We start from the raw sequence: 18926 nt of genomic DNA, 5'->3' as shown, positions 1-18926 counted from the left end.
GCCAATAAAAATGTTTCACTGAGCGTGGTTTGGACATTTAACACAAAAGCACAGAAGGACCAAAGAAGCAGCTTTCATACCTCATTCTGCCATTTTTGCATCCTCTGAGTAGAGCTTTTGCCCTGAAGGTCCTTGAGCAGATCTGAAGAGGCTCTCACAGCGGCTTCCCCAGGGAGGGTATAAAGCCTCAAGGGACTGAGAGCTGTGAACTGGAGCCTACAGCCTGTATGGTGAAGGAGATGCACTCGGAAGAGGCAGGAGAGGGTGTATTTTGATGCTTTAGGTGATTCTTATTGTTTAGTGTAAAATACTAACCTAGAGACTTTGTTTGTGCATAGGGTGTGTCTAGATGACTCCTGCTTTCCAAGATTTTCTGGTGCAGAGATTCCCATTCTTCAGGAAATAATAGCTCGAGTAAAGACTGAGTTGGTCTTTCACCCACATCTGATTCAGTTCCATCTTTGTCAGAAATGTTATTTTACAGGAATCACTAAATATGGAAAATGGGCTCTGTCAAGAATAGCAGAGCTAATACATTTGCTCATTGGTCAGATTGTCATTATTGGCTTTCATTCGTGAGTGGAATTATTTCTGCAAAAAAAATTAAATGCACATGCTAATGGGATTACAGAGTTCCCATTCTGGCCCATCATCTTTGACTTCTGTGGAAAAATTCTTTTCTCTCAGGCTGTTTTTCTGGGTGAGAAATGGAGCCATACGTAAATCAGAAGATTCACCTCTTGTCACTTAAGCCAAAATTGTGTCCTGTCGCCTGTCTCCATAGCTATATTCTGTATTATACTTCTGGTTGTGGAAACATGTTTCCTTCCTATCATATATAATCTCTGGTCAGTATGGATCAAAAGCAGAAGCCTGATGTTTTCTTCTGTGTTGCTCTGAGAAGCCTTTCCCTTTCCCATTAGAGATCTGAGTTCCTGCAGATGAGTCCAGTGCTGCATGAGCCTCATCAGACAGACCTTCCCTCCCAGGCGTGCTCTGGGGAATAGGGAGGTAAAAATAAAATGCCTTGTATTTATGTTCCAGCAGTAATTCCTGCTGACTGAAATGGGAATACAACTGTGCCTCTAAAACAGGTTTACAAGATTTCCATTTTTTCTTTCACCCAAGGTTGCACAGACCTGGAACCTTACATGTTTCAAGTAGAAGAGCTGTGCTTTTATAGATGTCAGTTCACCTGGTCGACAACAACAAAGATTTCATGCCTCAAGCAGTGCAAAAGCTCTGAATGTTAAAGCTCTTTGGTCTGGCTGAGTATCTGTCACAGTCTTATTGCCAGAAGTTTCTTGGAGATTTGCTTAAGGGGTGTTTTGGAAACCATCATTTCTTCTGTCTGAATGAATGGTTTGGCCAGGAAATCAATCTAGCCACACTAGTCTGCTGACCTCCCTACACCCATTCCGCTTCACCAAATACCTTTTTTTAGACATGTGTATCCCAGGACAGTAGGGGCAGGATGACTGCTTGCTGCTGCATCTTTTCCAAAGTGCTCTCTGGCTTTTCTTAAGCAAACTGTGTTTCCAAACAGCTCTGCCAATAGGGTTTGCAGAGCACATATGTGCTAGAGCACATTAACGTGTCCTTCACTTCCGCTTGATCCACCTGGTGTCTGGATCTCAGGCTAGTATCAAGTGTCATGATTAATGTGTTTGTAGCTGTACGTGCTGTGGAAGCAGTGCAGCTCACACAAGCACAGCTTAGGAGATTGTCTCCAAAGTCTTTTCCTGGCAGATTTTTTGTTCTGCATGTTTCTGTCTCTCATTTCATGAGCTCTGCTCTTCCTTGAGCTCCGCTCCTGCCTCTGCGACCGTGTCATGGTGACCTGCTTTAAGTGCAAAGGAAATCATTCTCAGCAGGGCTGGCAAATGGAAAGTTTGACTTGCTCACAAATGTGTCCATATTTTCAGTTCCTTTAAAAAAAGAAAAGGAAAAAAAGTCATCAATGTTGTGTGTGGACTCTCAGTGTGGTTTTTGGACAGTGCATGTTTGGTGATGGTGGGCAGTGAGAGGATGAGGTGGGAGTGTTTTGTACATGTGTAAGGTGCTGGGTAGAGCAAACTCACCCCACCCTGAGGGGCTCTCATGGTGACTGGAGAGCAGAGAGACTTGTACCAGCCTTTCTCTTCCACCTTCCTGCCTGTCCTCCAGCCAGTGGAGACATTACCATGAAAGGCAAGATAAGGCCACATTTCCAGTCTTGGGCTGCATGGGCCAAGCAAAGCCTGGGCTCAGTCCTAGAGGGCTTACAGTGGTCAGCCAGGGCACTTCAGTGAACAAGGAGAAAGAAGGAGACTTCATATCTGCCAGGGTTGTGTACAGCGTGGCACAACAGAGATTTAGTAACCCTCTGGTAAATAGTCTTTTTCGTCACCAAAGGCATGACCTTGACTGGGAAAATCCAGAGCCTTGTTCACGTGGGATTATTGCCCAGGGTAACACACCTCCCTCTGGAAAAACCTTTGGGTTGGCTTTCGTCGTGGCTCACAGCTCTGGAGGCCAGATGTTCGGTCTGCAGAGGGTTCCTGGCTTTAGGTTAAACTTTGGACAAAATTCCTTCCATCTGGCAGGCTGGGCTGTGGGCCAGCTCAGGATCTGGGCTGTTTCTGCCCACCTACTGCCTTCACCAGGATGACAGGGGGCAATGACTGACCATCACTTCCGCAGCATGGCCTCGAGTGAAGAATGCTGTGGTGTGGGTGGTGCTGTGTGTCTGTCCATGCCCAGCCATGGCTCTGCCACCTGGGGAGAGGGGAGGGAGGCAGCAAGGCCAGATCTGGCTCTGCTTGTAAAACCAGGGGTGTTTCCTGGTGGGAAGGAAGGTCTCTACACTTTCCATCTTGGACTTCAGTGTTCCCAGGTTTGGCCCTGCCTTAAACCTGCTGGGCTGAGGTGGGATTGCATGTCTTGTTAACAAATCCTTGGAGGGGAGGAAGCTGTCCCAGGCTCCATCTAGCTTCTTATCTGCTCCCCTCCCTTACTAAAAGGTAAATTGCCAAGGTGCCATTGACTGGAGGTAGGGGTTTGGGCTGTATTACTTCCAAGCTGTAGTGTAAACCTCCCTGTACATGAATCAATTGAAATGTGGGAAGATCAGATTGTCCTCAGTTCTCCTCAACCTCCCCCAGAGCCCAGACCCCAGCAAAGGCAGTGAGCCCATGATACGGTTACTTACCCCAAATCATCCTTGATATTGGCAGCCTCCACAGACCCATCGCTTCCAGTGTTTCTCCTTCCATGACTGCAGCCTGGCTTCCTTTGCACCAGTAATTCCCCCAGTTAATCCTCCGGCAGCAGCAGTGGGAGCATGGGGGGCACCCACTTGATGCAACCCTTTGGTGAGGAGCCCTGGAGCTGCCCCCGTTGCCCGCAGGGCCCTGGGTGCTACTGAGGAGCCGGGGGGACAGAGGGGCCAGGGCCCTTGCACAACCAAAATCACCATCGCGAAACCCTGAAGTGAACGTTGCTGACTTGCTGACGCAAGGTGTGCTGATAAATTCCCAAAGCATCTCGTGGAGTCTGCTAGAGGAGGCTATCTAAAGCCTATTGAGTGGGAGATAAGATGGCCACTGGCAAATATTATCTTGCACTAGTTGATTTCACGCTACTTTGTGTGCATGAAATAACATCAATGGGAGCTGGTTAAGCCAGGCCTTTTTGAGATAAGACTGCTACTTTGCCATTATGGAGGAATGTCAGAAAAACCCCAGGAGCTCCACCTGGGATCTGTCCTCCTCCCATCCCCTCTCACGCTCACCCCTGTCATCAGAAGACAGATGTTTTGATTTTCTTCCTGTCTGGGAAATGAACTTTGACTTCCTCTAGCTTGTTTCAATTATTTCCATGTGTTGTGAAAACCTCACTTTTGACCCCAGGTATGTAATAAATTTTTGGTTCAACTTCTGTCTGAGGCTGACTATGATTATAAAATATCATAAAACATTATAATTCTCTCAGTCTGTGTTTTACAAGCTGGCAGACAAGGCAGGCTGCAATCTCTGCTCGGTGCAGAGCCGGCTGTGAGCAGCAGCTCTGCCTGACAGGGTACAAGCTCTGCATGCAGGTAGCGGGAAGTGGCTTCTAAACAATACAGGTAACTATTCTCCAGGAGAGTAGCTCTCCCTCAGCATGTGTACTACTCAATATCTCTAATGATATTTATTGTTGAACCAGGAATAGCTGGATGCACCAGGCTATTTTTGTGTGTTGTAACTTATGGGGCTTTTTTCCTGCTGGGGTGGATAAGAGATTCAGAAATAACCATCTAAAAATCATAGAATCATTTTGGTTGGAAGAGACCCTCAAGATTATCAAGTCCAACTGTTAACCTAACACTGGCACTAAACCATGTCCGTAAGAAACTCATCTGCATGTCTTTTAAACACCTCCAGGATGGTGACTCAACCACTTCCCTGGGCAGCCTGTTCCAATGCCTGACAACCCTTTCTGTGAAGAAAAGTGTTTAATAACATCAGCTGACTGTTTTCTGATGTACAATCTGAGATGTATGTTGTAGAAGTGCGACAATTTCTGAATTATGTAACAAAACAAAACAACAATTAAACTCTGTGGGATTAAACATCACAGTCCCTGATTGCTCCTGGGGAGGCAGTTGCCTTGCAGTGGTTGCAGAAAGGTGAAAGCAGGGCACTTGTTCCTAAAGGGCAATTGAAAAATCTTTGGGCAACTTATTTGCATTGGTTTTAAAGACTTACTAACATGGGCACATCTTTGGTGTGTTGCTTTGGTGGGAAGTACGGGAGGTTGCACTAATTTCTAAGCTGCTAGTCTGAACATGTGTATTGATAATTGCAGTTGGACACAGTGCAGCAGAATCTCCTGCTTGGATATAATGGATTTTTTTTTACATTTTAAGCCTGCTTTGTATCTCTTTTTTGGGAGTTTCCTTTGGTTTGAACAATTTGTCATATCTTTTAATTGTTCTTTCTAGTTTCTTCATTCTAGGGAAGGTGTAAAGTCTTCTGACAAATTGCTCTCAGGGGCAAAGGAGATAATTTTAAGGTGCTTCAAATAACCTTCAAATGTTAATAGGTATTCTTACTAACAGTAATGTCATTTGGGTCTGGAAATGGCCGAGAAACACTTATGGAATTGGAACCTGACAGAGTGTTGGTGGCTGTCATGTCTCCTGTAGTAATCTGCTTTTTGTGCTTGTTTTCTTCCTGGCAATTCACAATGAATTCTGTGGGAAGAAGCTGAGAAATTCAGCACTTTGATGAAAGCTTGAATTTCATGCTAAAACTAGATAACTTTGCTGTCTGTGATCTTTCATAAGGACAGATACTGTGGCAGGAAATGAGAGGAGTGTCTAAGATTGTGGAAAACGCCCATTGCAGGGCATATTCCTCTCTTTGGTGTGCAATAAAGTTTGCACAATGTCCATAGGTCACAAAACCTTTTATCGAGGCAGTTTGTATTTCCATGCTTAGGACTGCCGAGCGCTTGGTGTGCACTAAGAGATAGAGCAGGTGCTGGTATGATCTCTCACCGGCATCATTTTCTTCCAGATGCATATTCAGTCTCTTCCAATGACAACGGGGGCAAGTCTGACTCAGTGGCCAACTTACAACCTCAGCCATCCCTCAACTCCATCCAGAGCTCTCCTGGTCCCAAGCGCTCAACAAACACACTGAAGAAATGGTTGACGAGTCCTGTGCGCCGGCTGAACAGTGGGAAGACCGAGAGCAACATCAAGAAACAAAAGAAGGTGCGAGATGGAAGGAAGAGCTTTGACCTCGGCTCACCAAAGACCGGAGATGAAACCACTCCTCAAGGAGACAGCGCAGATGAGGTGTGTGTTGGTGTTTGTTGCAGGGAAGACCATGTCTCTGATAGTCTCCTCCATGGTGTGTGATTCACACTTGAGTAAACGCAGTTCCCTGAGGGTCTAGAGGGAACAGCAAATCATTTATAAAACTGCACTGATTGAAGCTGTGTTGCAAAACACGTTGTCATCCAAAGAGCAATGGAATATACAGGGAGCAGCATTTCAAAGTCTGCATATATTATTGTCCTTTGACTAGATTTTTTTAAATGGCCTATTAGAAAGCTGCCAAGGGTAGAAATGAAGTTATTCTTGAGCAGCTGTTATCACTTTTTGCTGAGGTTCATATCATCTTTATCCTACCATGGCAGTCTAATGCCTTATTGAAAGAAAATGCTCAGAGAAATAGCCATGTTTCTGTTAAATCTACTGTGTATTTGTAACTGCAGTTTCTCTGAAGGCATGTTCTTTGCCAGAATAGCTTTTTCCTGATAAAGTGAATATGGAATTACAAGCTGAAAATGGAAAAGATATTAACTGAATGCAAATAGAGAAGCACATTTTTTAAAACTGTACATTGAGCCATTCTCCTTGAAATTAAAAAGTGCTTTTCCATCAGCACAGAGACAGCTGTAACTGCCTTAGTTGCTTGGGTGACCTATAAACTGTATTTCTGTAACTCGTAGAATGCACCAAGATTAACTGGCAAAACCTTACATTTTTATTGCTTTTCTTTCATGATGCTTAGCATTACCAGCTATTCTCTCTATCCAATGCCATATTGAGCCACTATTATAACAGACTCAAAGCCTGGTAGTAGGGCTTGGATTTCTAAAAAGATAAAAGAAACCCGTCTCTGCTTCTGATTGTATTTCACTATCCTTCAGAAGAGCAAGAAAGGTTGGGGAGAAGATGAACCAGACGAAGAGTCTCACACACCTCTTCCTCCTCCTATGAAGATTTTTGACAATGATCCAACCCAAGATGAGATGGTAAGACCTCTCCTACTATACCAGTTTGCTGTTTAAGTGCATTTCTCACGTAGCCATCTTGTAGTGGTCTTCTAGTAACCAGTGCCTAGACTTGCAGTTATAAGAGACGCCTATATGCAAATCATAATCTAATGCCTTCCACCAACTGGATTTACAAATAGTGCCAGATAAGCAATTTAGCCCTGGCATCCCATTTCATGGCAGGTCAATCATGTGCTTGTGTTGTGTGTGGCCAGGAATTCCAGGCAGGCTGATAACATGCGTTCTCCACGTCTGTTTTAAAAGTGCCATTGGTGTCTGGCAGTAGCAACAGAAATAGTAATTGGTGTCAGTCTGGGCCTGAGGAGCAGGACAGGTGCTGGAGGCTGCTTAAATTCAGAAATCCCACCTTCACCAAGAGTTAGATAGCTCAGGCTCTCCACTCAGGCTTTGATGGGATGTCGTGTGTGTCCAGGGATGTCGTCAGTCTGTGCCCCACCTTCCACTCTCTGTTTTGAAGTGCTTTAAAACTTGCAGATGGAAAAGCCTCCCCAGTGCTATTGTTTGGCATTTCTGGGGTATGTGGCTGATCATCACTGAAAGTTCCATCACTTCTAGTTGGTTCAGAAGCCTACAAGGCATCTGAAGCCCTTCTCAGGATGGTGGAAAAGGCTTTGGTCTACTCATGGTGGTGGTGGTAGTTCTCTGCTGTTAGCCAGGGTCTCTTGAATGTTAAGTCAGAACTTGCTGTGGTAGATGGTATTGTGGGTTGCAGAGTCCTTCCGTTGCTCTCTTGGACGTGGGGTGAGAGTCTGTGAATACGGCTGTGATGGAGGGTTGTGTTCACAGTCAGTGTGGGTCCTGTCTGCAGGTGTCCTCCCACACCCTTTCCTGGTGTGAAATCCATTCTCCTGTGTAGCTGTTTCCTGCTTTCCTGCTGGCATCTGTTTTTAGCAGTTGCACTTCTGTATCTCTGTCCTCTGATTGTAATTACTGCATGCAAAGAAGCAAGGATAGGGGAGATTAATAAATTGTCAGAAAAAAGAAAACCAACACAAAACCAGCCCAGAATGTTCTTGGGGAAGGTTCAAACAGGAGTTTGGAAATACAGAGGGAGAAGGGTGCAAATATTTATGGGATTCAAAGAGCAGAATGGTGGAGGAAAGGATTCAGGGGCTTGCTGCTCATCTGTCAGGAAATGTTGTGACATTGTGGTGGCAGCAAGGCCAGAAGGAAGCAGCTGGAGCTGCAGACTCTCGCCCTTTGAGCGCCGCGTGTGCTGCTGGCTGACGAGGGGCAGAGGCAAAAGGTCGGTGAAGCAGAGTCGCGGTGGATCCCTACCCAGCACAACAGCATTTGCTCCTGGCTTCTTCCCCCTGGTGTTTAGCTAAATGTTTTGGGGTTAGTTTGCTTTTTGTGTTTTTTTTGAGGGAGTTTAGTTGGTTGGTATGTTTGTTTCAAAGAAAAGCATAACTGCTTGAGCTCGGGTCACTATTTTTGATTTTTAACATGCCATGTGATTTCAGTATTTCTTAAATATGTTTCTGACAGCACCAATGTTGTGGAACTAAACTGTTTTCCGCTCCAGATGTCTAAGCTTTATAGAGCATTTTGGCATCCTGTTTCTTCACCCACTCCTAAAGAGAAGTTTAAATAGAGCAAGATGCATCTGAAGCTCTTGTTCTTTCTCTTTTTCTTCCCCTACTCACTTTTTGCCATGGAGGGAAAAAAACTTAAGCTCACAAACATGGCTTCTGAATTCCCTGGCATGGGAGCACTGCATTAGCAATGTTTGAGCCATGCTGGAGCCAAAAGCTCGTTAACAGTGTTAATTTGGGCACAGGGCTCATGTCCTACTACAGCTCACGGGCTCAGGTTGGAGCAGCAGCAGCATGGGGTGGTGGCAGGGAGAGGGGGAGATGTCTGCACAGTGGAGGGATGGCACTTTTCCCCAGACCCGTCTGCAAGGCAGCAATAATCATACCTTGCTGCTCCTGGAGACTCTTATAAATATGAATTGCAAGTTATCTTCCTATGATAAATCTATTATTTCCTTCCTGGGGAATAGAAACACCATTTTTTTATTTGCCCCACACAAGCCAGACTCTCTCGTCAATCACAGGAGAGTTTTATTTTGCCCTGAAAGACTTGTAGGCAGCAAATGTTTCCATATTCCCTTCAAAATCCTGCAGTTATTTACTTTTGAGAGATATTGAGCAATTTCAGTTAAAAGAAGGGAGAGCAACAGCTGTTTAGTGCCTCCAAAAATTGGACTCCTCCTGCTAGAATGGTTATGTTTGACAGTTATTGTTGATGTATTTGTCCAGTATCTCTTCAAAGTCCCTATTTTCAGGGTTTTTTTTTCCTTCATCTGTCTGCATTGCAGGTAAAACAAGCTGTCTGATCTTTTACATTTTTATGACATTCCTGCATTACCAGCCTAATTCCTCAATTACCAGCCTGATTATGTGTCGTTTTCATTGTTGTAATTAGAATTGTTGATTAGATGTATTATTTGTGAAAGACTAGATGACAAGAGGAAGGCTGTTCATGCTTCTGATCTCTCACAAGGCTTCTGGTTGGGACTGGTCTCCTTTGCCTTTTTTGTCTCCTCCTGGGGCTGTGTCACTCCACAGGGCTGCTGGAAGAGGTGGCCAGCAGCCTAATTCCTGCCATCACATTTCCACCTCTCTCTCTGCAGCACTATTTAATCTCAGATGCATGTTCGTTGGCACCTGCACGATGACTTTGCTGAAACAGCTGTTCTCCAGAAATCTTTTATTAGGCAGCTGAGAGATGAATATGCTTTTTAATAATTTAAATGTAGAATTTATAATCATTTATCCATATTTAGCTCATGTCAGCCTGCCCAAAGCAGGTTATCAAAGGGCTCATAGTTTTAGTTGATGCCTGTATTTTGTTCAGAAGAAATGTACATACAGGTGAGCTAATAATCCCGACTCCCATAGCTATCTCATGAGTGTGGGTTTTCAAAGTGAGGTTTCTTAGGGCAAAGACCAAGAGGTGAAGAGGCCCACGTAGAGCAAAAATCTTAAACTAAATCTGAATATTTCACACAGAGACCAGTCTTTGCAGAGCCGTGGGGGATGCTTGGGTAGCACATTGATGAGGTCTTGGTGTTTCTGGAGATCGGTAACAACCAGCAGCTATTGCCTGTGGCTACCTGAGTGTGGAGACACCCAAAGGCATTACATGATGTCAGGCACCAAAAATCGAATGCCTGCAAGGAACAGACAGGCATAGAGAAGTGGGTTTGAAAATATTCTAACTAATGTCAATAGGGAAAAGCGAGCATCTCCAGAGTGTGCCTGCCCTCCTGTGCCACATACCTAGGATGGAAGAGATACATAGGGGTGTTCTCTCTCCACTGATTGCAGAAAGGGGTGAGAAAAGATGCACATTTTAGGTGGCTGAAGTTGCATGAATGTGAGGTGTCATCTGAGTTCATTTAGGGTTGCAATGATCTGTGGGGAAGGGAGTTGTTCCCCCTGTCTCCCTCCCCTACTGCCTGTAACTCCATGTGCTCCTTGTACTTAACTGCATTTATTGAATATGTATGTATGGGGGAGGGGGTAATTTCTTACATCAATTTTTTGGAGCCTGCGAGACTGTAGTTGTCCTTTGAAGAAGGAACCAGCAGACATTAAGAATATTGTAGCCTGGTTGCAAACGAACTTCAGTTCTTTGACGCCATTCCCTGGTTCCCAGCCCTGGAGCTGCTGCAGGGAAATATACAGCAATTCTGTGCTTGTCTCATAGGGTGGCACTCATTGCCCTGACTGTGCATGTGGTCCTCTAACCCTCCTGCTCCCCATCCATGTTTGTTCTCCTCTCTCAGAAGCTGCTTCACCGACCACTGGTTTCCTCCTCCCTTCTCATCCTGCTAACTTGCTTTTCCTTTGCAACCTGGTGTCTTGCAGTCCTCTTCTTTGCTAGCTGCTCGGCAGAGCTCCTCCGATGTCCCAACCGCTGCGGATCTTGTCAGTGCAATAGAACAGTTGGTCAAAAGTAAGCTGGTAAGTTTAGTGTTGTGAAAACTGTGTACACGCCAGGCCTAATATGACTCTAAGGAAGGGCTTTATAAGGTCTGCCTCCTGTTTCTGTTTTCCTTGCTTTTCACCTTCACCTCCTCTGCTTTTATTAACCCCTTGTGCTCTACTTCTCAGTACACAGTCTAATATTTTTGCTCCCCATGTGAGATGAAACCTGCATCTCACGTTGCTTTGTAGACCCTGCTCTGCATAGTCAAAAAGCACTTTTGGAGAGGGCTTTGCAGAGAATGAGCTAATACACTGTACTCTTTCTGGGGTCTTGTTGGTGTTCTTCCAAACGTTTTACACAGTGGGATGTTTTGTTTGCTTTGTTTTAAAGCTTGTTCAGAGGCACTGGAGTTTTCTACCCAACATGTGATTTTATTTGGTATTCTGGCTTCCTTGAAAAGACCCTCTAAAGAGCAGAACTGCTTGAAGTATCACAGCTGTGCTTTTATTTTACAAAGATTCATGTGTCGCTTTTAATCTGCCTTGTCAAGTTTTTCTGACAGGGAGTAGAATAAGCAATAAAAGTGCTCTGGATTTAATTTGTTCAAAAATCTCAGTATCATGCTCTCTCCCTGTTTGGTCCCATGTCTGCTGGACATAGGGTAAATCCTGTTTAATATCTAGACTTTTCTTAAGTTTTCCCTGGAACAATTCAAAATATTAATATAAAAGATAAACCTCTTTCTATATGTCCCAGGACCTCTATAATTAGATAAATGCTTGCTTTGAGCAAGTTTAACTTAATTAACAAGTCAGGATTAAAGCAGTGTTATGATAAGCCTGCAAAGGTTAATTTCCTTAAGTATACTGAAAGGATGAAGAGAGTAAAAACAAAACAAAAAAGCCTGCAGTGATCATTAAATTACTGTAACTCTGTGCAAGCAGCCTTATCTAGCAAATCGTTTGAGAGGGCTTTGGTATTTTCTTGGCTTGAGATGAAGATAGTCAACGTTCGTAGGGTGCTTCGTAAGGAGTAAGTGATGAAGGAGCTCTTTGTGACATGGGAAACCAAGGACATTCCCAGAAAGTTTACTCAAAATAGTTTTATTCCATCGAGGGACTAACAAATTGAGAAGTATTTCATTACTCCAGTTAGATGTATTTTCGGAGCATATTTTATTTTCTCTCCCCCACAAGCAGGCTGTTAGGTCAGTTGCAATTACTTTCCAGGGATTTGGGGGGAACTTAATTATTGTGGAATGTTACTATGTATCCATCTATTTGTTTCATTTTGTATTTTACTTTGCTACTAAGTATCCCCATTCACATTTTGACAGAGAAACACTGACCTCGTGTAGTCTACCACTGGTTCTGGCTGCGACACCATGATGTTTTCAGGTTGTTTTGAAATAATTTGGAAGAGCTTTCTCATCCTAGGCTTACTGGAACATCATTCTCCACCTTCTAGCAAAAGGACATCTTCTCTGTTTTAATGCTTTGGGGTGATGGGAGTGGGTCTTATATCAGTTTAAAACTAGTTTGGTTGTGTTTCACCAAGTCCTATGGCAAAGTATTGCTGGAGTTACAGGATAATGTTTATTCTGTTGTTCTTTGGGGTTTTTTTAGACCCTTGAAGGAGGATCTTACCGAGGAAGCTTAAAAGATGCCACTGGCTGCTTAAATGAAGGAATGATGCCTTCGACTCCCCCACGAAACCTTGAAGAGGAGCAAAAAGCCAAAGCAATGAGAGGCAGGATGTAAGTTGTCTTGCTGGTTTTTCTTTCTGAAATATGTACCCAAGGAGTACACATAGCTGCACTGAAATAATAGTTTGTAGTCAGTGAATGAGCAGACACTGGGAGTAAAACTGTGTTCTGCTTGCTTCTGTTTTGTCTTAACCTGTAAAAATACTTTATAAAAGCACTTACACACCCAGGAAGGTCATTGTCACTCTTTAAAATGTACAGCCTTTACCCCAGATAGCAAATACATGTTGGTGTAAAAGCCTCTGAACAGCTAGGCAAGTATTACTGAGAAGTTTGCCTTGGTAATGATGGCACTTCCAGAGGTGAAATCATCTCTCAAAGTGGGATATGTGGCTGACCGTGTTAGCTACCTTCAAGGAAAAGAACAGAGAAACACACTAGGATTTTTTTGAATTAGAGAATATTTTTTTGCCTCAGTTATGTGCAAAGGAAGGGGCAGAATTCACATGCATTTGTGGTGAAACACACCACTGAAGAGAAAGTTTCTTTTCAAAAACCCTGATGTTGGTGGTAATAGGAGAGGAAAGAAATGGTGACAGCTCATGAAACTTGTTTTTTAAAATTATCTGTACACTTCCACAAATGTAACAAAAAACCACTTGTGCCTTCAAAGCTTCTTATGATTAAAGCATTTGTTAAATTCATACTTCGGCTGAAGGACACAGAGAATTGGAGAAACAAAATCAAGAATTACATGAAACAGAGCTCAAGTAGCTGTTTTATTTATACTGCCTCTTACAATAACATTGGTAACTGCCATCATCTAATTAAATCATACACTGATGGAAAAAGTAATGGTATGTACAGGTCTCATAAGAGTGTGGTGCGGTGAGAGGTAGGAGAAGAGCAGCCCATTTGGGAAAGACGCCTCGCAGGGAAGGAAACCAAGTCAGAGGAGGACAAGGGGGTAATTAAGTGGAAACAGGGAAGCAGGAGCGAAGTGTCACAGGTCTGTGCAAACCATTGCTGGCTCCTGCAGTTTGTTGTAGGCAGCCAGTGAAGGAGTACAGTGAGGGGCTGGATCACCTCCCAGCAGCAGGAAGGGACAGACACTCCTGGATGTGTTTCTGAATGGGAAAAGTTTTCTACCAGAGATCTGTCAGCCTTCCCACAGGGAACATCTCTGCCCACACCTGTCTCCTAAATTCTCCTCAATATTACAAGTTCCTGGGTTTTTCTGGTAGCAATTCATCAGTTAGACAACTGACAACTAACTGCAGGTTGTTGTTTGCCCCTGTAAGTGTAACTACAGTGACGCTTTCTAGCGTGCGATGCTTCTGGCAGGGGGACTGGCAGCATGTCATGTGTAATTAGTGGCTGCCTCCGTACAGATTTCCTACACGCCAGGATGTTTAGGAGCACCTGCTAGTAGCTTTCAGCACAAGACATCTGTCTTCTCTCCAGCTCCTTTGTGTCTCTGTTCTGTATCTCTGTGGCTCACTGTGTTTAATTCCATAGCCATATGAGGCAACTGACGTACAAACTTGAGCTGTGAGCCCCCCCATTCCCCACAAAACAGCAGTTGAATCCTTGCACAGACTTAGGCAGTAATTTCCCATGTCTGTGGCAGCACGTACATTCCAGCAGTTAGCCTTAGGGTTAGGAAACCCCTATTCCATCAGACTTGATTACTATGAGCAATGCTATGAGCATTCCAATGAGCAATGCTATGAGCATTCTGATGAGCAATGCGGCAATAGTCTCATTGAGTAGCATTGTTCAGTATAGATTTAATAAAGAATTACCAAGATATCCAGATATTCAGACTTCTTCAGGAGTGAGGAGCCTCTATCCTTGTTCCAGTTCACACCATTTTAAATACATCTGCATAGTCAATTCTTGCTGGTGGCCAGGGCAGGCACTTTCAAAGCAATTGCCTGCTCATGGTCCTTGTTATCAGATGAGGAGATGAGTGAACTTGAATTTTTGGCAGCATGCATCTTAGAAACCTTAAATTTGGGAGTACTTCTAAGGTCCTGTATCAGGGTAGGCTTCAGAGAACTAATAGAGAGGGTCAAGGTTGATTTTTCTGCTTGCTAGAAAGAGAAGAGCTGGGGGAATGCTGGTGCTGAGGGTAAGGTAAGCAGTGGAGGTACAGACCCTGTTTCCCAACAGAGGTGTAAATTGGCAGGTTTAGTGTATTCACCCTGGTTGCTGCACTGATTTTTAATTCACACCTTTCTGCCCGCATGTGCTGCAGCATTATGTACTACAAGTGCTCGCTGCTTTGTTCTTAGAGTAGGACTTGGCCAGATGTCTCCTTGCAGTGACTCAAACCCAAGCAGTCCGGGTGTGTGAGAGGCCGTGGATGTGTGGGAGACGTTCTCGCCATCTTTTCAGCAGCTCATGGGGACAACACAGACAAGAGGTGGTGCAAGCAGAAAAGTAACCTCCCAGCACAGCTGCCCCCGCAGAGGGGACGTCAGGGGACGTGACAAGCCTTTCGCAAGGGCACGGCGGGTCAGCCAGCACAGGGGGACTGCACAGCACACGCTTGTTCAGGCCACACGCTGCTGCTCTGTAGAAGAGCAGCCTTTTGCCCTGCACGTGTTCAGAACCCAGGCACAGAACTTGGCAGGGCGCTTCGGAGAGCACAAGCATCTGGCATCGCCGCTGCCAGCCCTGCCTTCTGCCAGGGGGCTGGATTTCACTCTCAAATGACCAAGAAGCTGTTGGACCTCTTCCTGCCACGTGTTCTAAGTATCTTCTCCACTCTCTCTGAGGAAGGGACACGTTGGGAACGCGGCATGAGCAGGATTTATTTTCTCAGTAACATCTCATAACTGAGTCTCTCTTTGCAGTGCCCATCTACTTTCTTTTTCTCTAGGTATTTTCAACCAGGCTTTTATCTTAGCACTGTTTGCCCTCAGCCCTATCGTTTCAAGTGGGTCAGTCTGCTGATTGATATGAATGGAGCAATATTAGACATGAAAGCACTCCTCTATCTCGTTAGCCTTGTTACTGCTGTAGCAAACTTGAGCGCAGATGGAGTTTATTTGTCATGTGCCAAATCTGTGTATTGGCGTAACTGAGAGGCAAACTGTCTGCAGAAAGCTGTAACTTTTCGAAATTGTCCTCGAAAGAACATTATGTGATTAGTCAGTTTGATTTACAGCAGAGGAGCTTTTTTTAGCTTGCTGGTTTTTGCGTGCATCAGGCCTTCATTAGATGACTCTCCCACCCAGGATTATTAGCTCTGAAATCAGCGTAAAGCATTTGCCACCCACACATAGATTACCTAGTCTGAAAGATTAAGCTCTTGGTTATGACAGGAGGGGGGTTTTGTTTTGCAAATGTTTGAAACTTCCAAATTAAAACTTAATTGCTGAATCTTGGGCAAAACTGGAGGGACTGGGACAAGAAATCCCCTCCTGCTTGCTGCAGAATGGGTCAGGACACATCTCCATCGCTATCAGGAGGGCTGCACAGGGGGTGGAAGAGAGCAGCGGATAGGGGGAGTTCAAAGTACAGGCGACTGGTTGTGCTGCTGTTCTTACATTGTCTTGGGATGTTGCATGGAAGAGAGGCAGGAGAAAAGAGTGATTAGGAGAACTGAAATTACCCTGGCCTGTAAGGTGATGTTTTTGTCATTTACATTCCACTGAGCTGTAAGTGAGTGAAGAGTTGTTTTATGTGACCTGGAATGATGGTGGCGTAGTACGTGGTGAGAGGAACAAGCAGTAATATCAAGGAATATGGTAAAATATGTATGTGTTCTGTTTTAATTTAGGTTTGTCTTAAATGAACTGGTACAGACTGAAAAAGACTATGTCAAAGACTTGGGAACTGTCGTGGAGGTAAGCTGAAGCTGCGCAAAATGTTTTCCCACTAAAAAGCACCATGCTGAAAAGTGACAACAACAAAAAATACTGCATGAGAAACAAAGTGCTTTATTTTGCACTCTGCTTCCATGGTCCCCTTCTCATGTTGACAGAAACAAGAAGAAATGTCTTTGGAAACTATTTTTGTTTCCATCTAACAAATGTTGTATTTTAGGTTTCAGCTCCAGTGTGCAAAGGTTTTTCTTGGCTACCCTGCTTGTGACAAACTCTTCCTGCTCTAATGCAGCCTTGAGGGCAGTGGTGGAGAATAACTTATGCTCCTACCATTTTTTTCATGCTTTTCTTGCCATCATATTGAGTAATGGTATATACATACTTTACCTCAGTGTGCACCTGGACTACAGTCCTGTGTCTGAGTACCTTTCCAGAAGCTGGGTTTGCATCTGAGCTGAGGTGCATTTATGGCCTGTGGATTATTATTTAAAACAAAACCAAAACCGACCAAATGAACAAAAAACCCCTTGAGATAAAATAGAGTTTGGTTTTTTTCTGTTAAAAAAACAGTCATTGTTTTTTTAAGCTTCAACTTGTAAAGACCTGGCTGATCCCTGGGAACCACCTCTCAGAGCCAACTCATATGCAGGGTCCAGGTTTTTTTCCCAGCAAGGACTCAGAACTGGATGCATTTGATTGAAATGCACCTTCAGCAATGCTTTTGGCATTCACTAGTCCAAGGAGAATTATCAGCCCATCTAACAGTCATTTTCAGCAGCTTCCAAGCTTGAAGACCTTTGTGTTATCTTCTGCTTATACCATGTTCCACTGGGAAACCTGACAGGGCTGCAGCGCTCCAAAGACTTATAAAGAAACTATCAGGAGGTGTGAGAAATCCTATTCATGTGATTCTTCAAACTTACTGCTTGGCTTTGTGCTCTTAGTAAATACTCATGGTGATGAATGGGAGAACTCTGTACAGTCTGTCTTCTTCCTCTTACCAGAGAAGCCAAGAACTTGATCAACTGCTTTTGTTTAACTTTTATCTACTAATTGCATTTGTCACTTCAATGACATCTAATAACAGTTTGTATAAGCACTGTAGATATTCAGAATAAATCCTTTAAAGTTTTCTTTTAAGCAAACTCTGTAATTTAAAGTATCTAGATGGGTTTCTGGTTTTAAATTGTGCAAAACGTATTTCAAGTATTTCCAATGTAAAAAATACTGACATTAAACTTTTGCTTCTTTGAAAAGAAAAAAAAAATACTGTAATTATGCTCTCCCTTCAAATGAACCCTTTGCTAATCGCTGATCATTAATCCTAAAGGGCTTCATGAAGAGGATAGAAGAAAAAGGAGTTTCTGAAGATATGAAAGGGAAAGACAAGATAGTGTTTGGCAATATTCACCAGATCTATGACTGGCACAAAGAGTAAGCTTTTTGTTTCATTCCTTTTTAATCACCTTTCTAGCCACTTGTTCATAAAGTATTGGGATATATGGTGTCTGTACATCTAAGCTGCTTTTAATTGAACATCAGCAGGGCTGAACTTCCAGAGGACATTGCCTCACTCTAAATGGTCTCTGTTGGTTTGTAAGTGCTGCTTAATAAGTTTACTCATCATGGCTACCTGGGGAATCCTGAGAACATGCTCTAACTCATGTGCTTTTAGCCACAGTTCCATGATACGCTAGATCCTGATACAGGGCTTTGTCCACCCAGCCAAAACTGGCACAACTGCATAATGCAGTGAAAAAACCTCTGCTGGGCTATAGCTTTCTGCTGCCTGGCTTTGCAGGAGGGTGCTTGTCGCGCTGTCTCTGATCACAGGTAGAGCTTTATGCTATGCCAGGAGTGCTGGTCAGTGTGACAGAAGTGCTGCACACACAAGACCCTGCTCTATGTCAGTGCTGCGCTGCCAGCAGCACTGCCACTCTTCACCAGGTAGCCTCAATAGGAGGCTTAATGGGAGATACCACTGTGGTCCATCCCCAGCTCCTGAGCTACTGCTCATAAGCAGTCCCAGCGTGGCTTCCAGAGAGTTGTGGTGTACTTGCTGAATCCTCAGGAAAGCCCCTGAGGATGCTGTAATTGTCTTTCTTGGGTCACAGCTCAATGCATCCAGCTGAGGAGCTGCAGCAGTGCTGGAAAGTCATGGTTTCCTTCCTGTGTCTTATGGTTCTCAGCAACATGAGCATGTCCACATGCAGCTGATATGATCATGAAGGCTGACCATACCAGTAGTATTTGGCTAGCAGGGTGATAAAATGCCTTCTGGATCCTTCACACATGAAAGCTCTGACATGCTGTGGCCTAGTTGGTGCTTGTGATTCTGAATTAGGAGCTTCTTCCTTGAAAATGTAACTCATATGAGTAGATTTTTAAAAGCTGCTGGAAACATGAGGCGTATTTGAAACCCTGGGCCATTTCTGCTGTAACTTAATGAGCAGCAATATCTTGTTTATGGACAATATGGTCATCATTTCAATTCTGCCACACAGAAACACTCTAGAGCTCCAGGTAACTAGAATTTGAGCATGCATGTGCAGACTTGAGCAATGGACACCAGGCTGGATCTTCCTTCAGGTCTGGACATTTCCCTCATCGAG

At 44.1% G+C, this 18926-nt stretch overlaps 1 protein-coding gene across 14 annotated transcripts in view; it reads left to right on the top strand.

Annotated features, from left to right (window-relative positions):
• The window catches only part of KALRN (kalirin RhoGEF kinase), a 510474-nt gene that overhangs the window by 445207 nt on the left and 46341 nt on the right, over positions 1-18926 (top strand). For 8 of the 14 annotated variants that reach the window (XM_065070486.1, XM_065070487.1, XM_065070489.1 and 5 more), the window contains 6 exons: positions 5544-5827; positions 6688-6792; positions 10713-10808; positions 12399-12529; positions 16269-16335; positions 17645-17748. In XM_065070486.1, the coding sequence (XP_064926558.1) occupies positions 5544-5827; positions 6688-6792; positions 10713-10808; positions 12399-12529; positions 16269-16335; positions 17645-17748 (787 nt within the window). The remainder of the gene's footprint in view (positions 1-5543; positions 5828-6687; positions 6793-10712; positions 10809-12398; positions 12530-16268; positions 16336-17644; positions 17749-18926) is intronic. The other 6 variants (XM_065070485.1, XM_065070497.1, XM_065070491.1 and 3 more) reach the window with 3 other exon arrangements.

This window comes from Columba livia, chromosome 7, assembly GCF_036013475.1.
Source record: "Columba livia isolate bColLiv1 breed racing homer chromosome 7, bColLiv1.pat.W.v2, whole genome shotgun sequence".
Classification (NCBI taxonomy): Eukaryota; Metazoa; Chordata; class Aves; order Columbiformes; family Columbidae; genus Columba; species Columba livia.
Note: the sequence above shows the minus strand (reverse complement) of the source record. Positions and strands in the feature narration are given on the sequence as shown.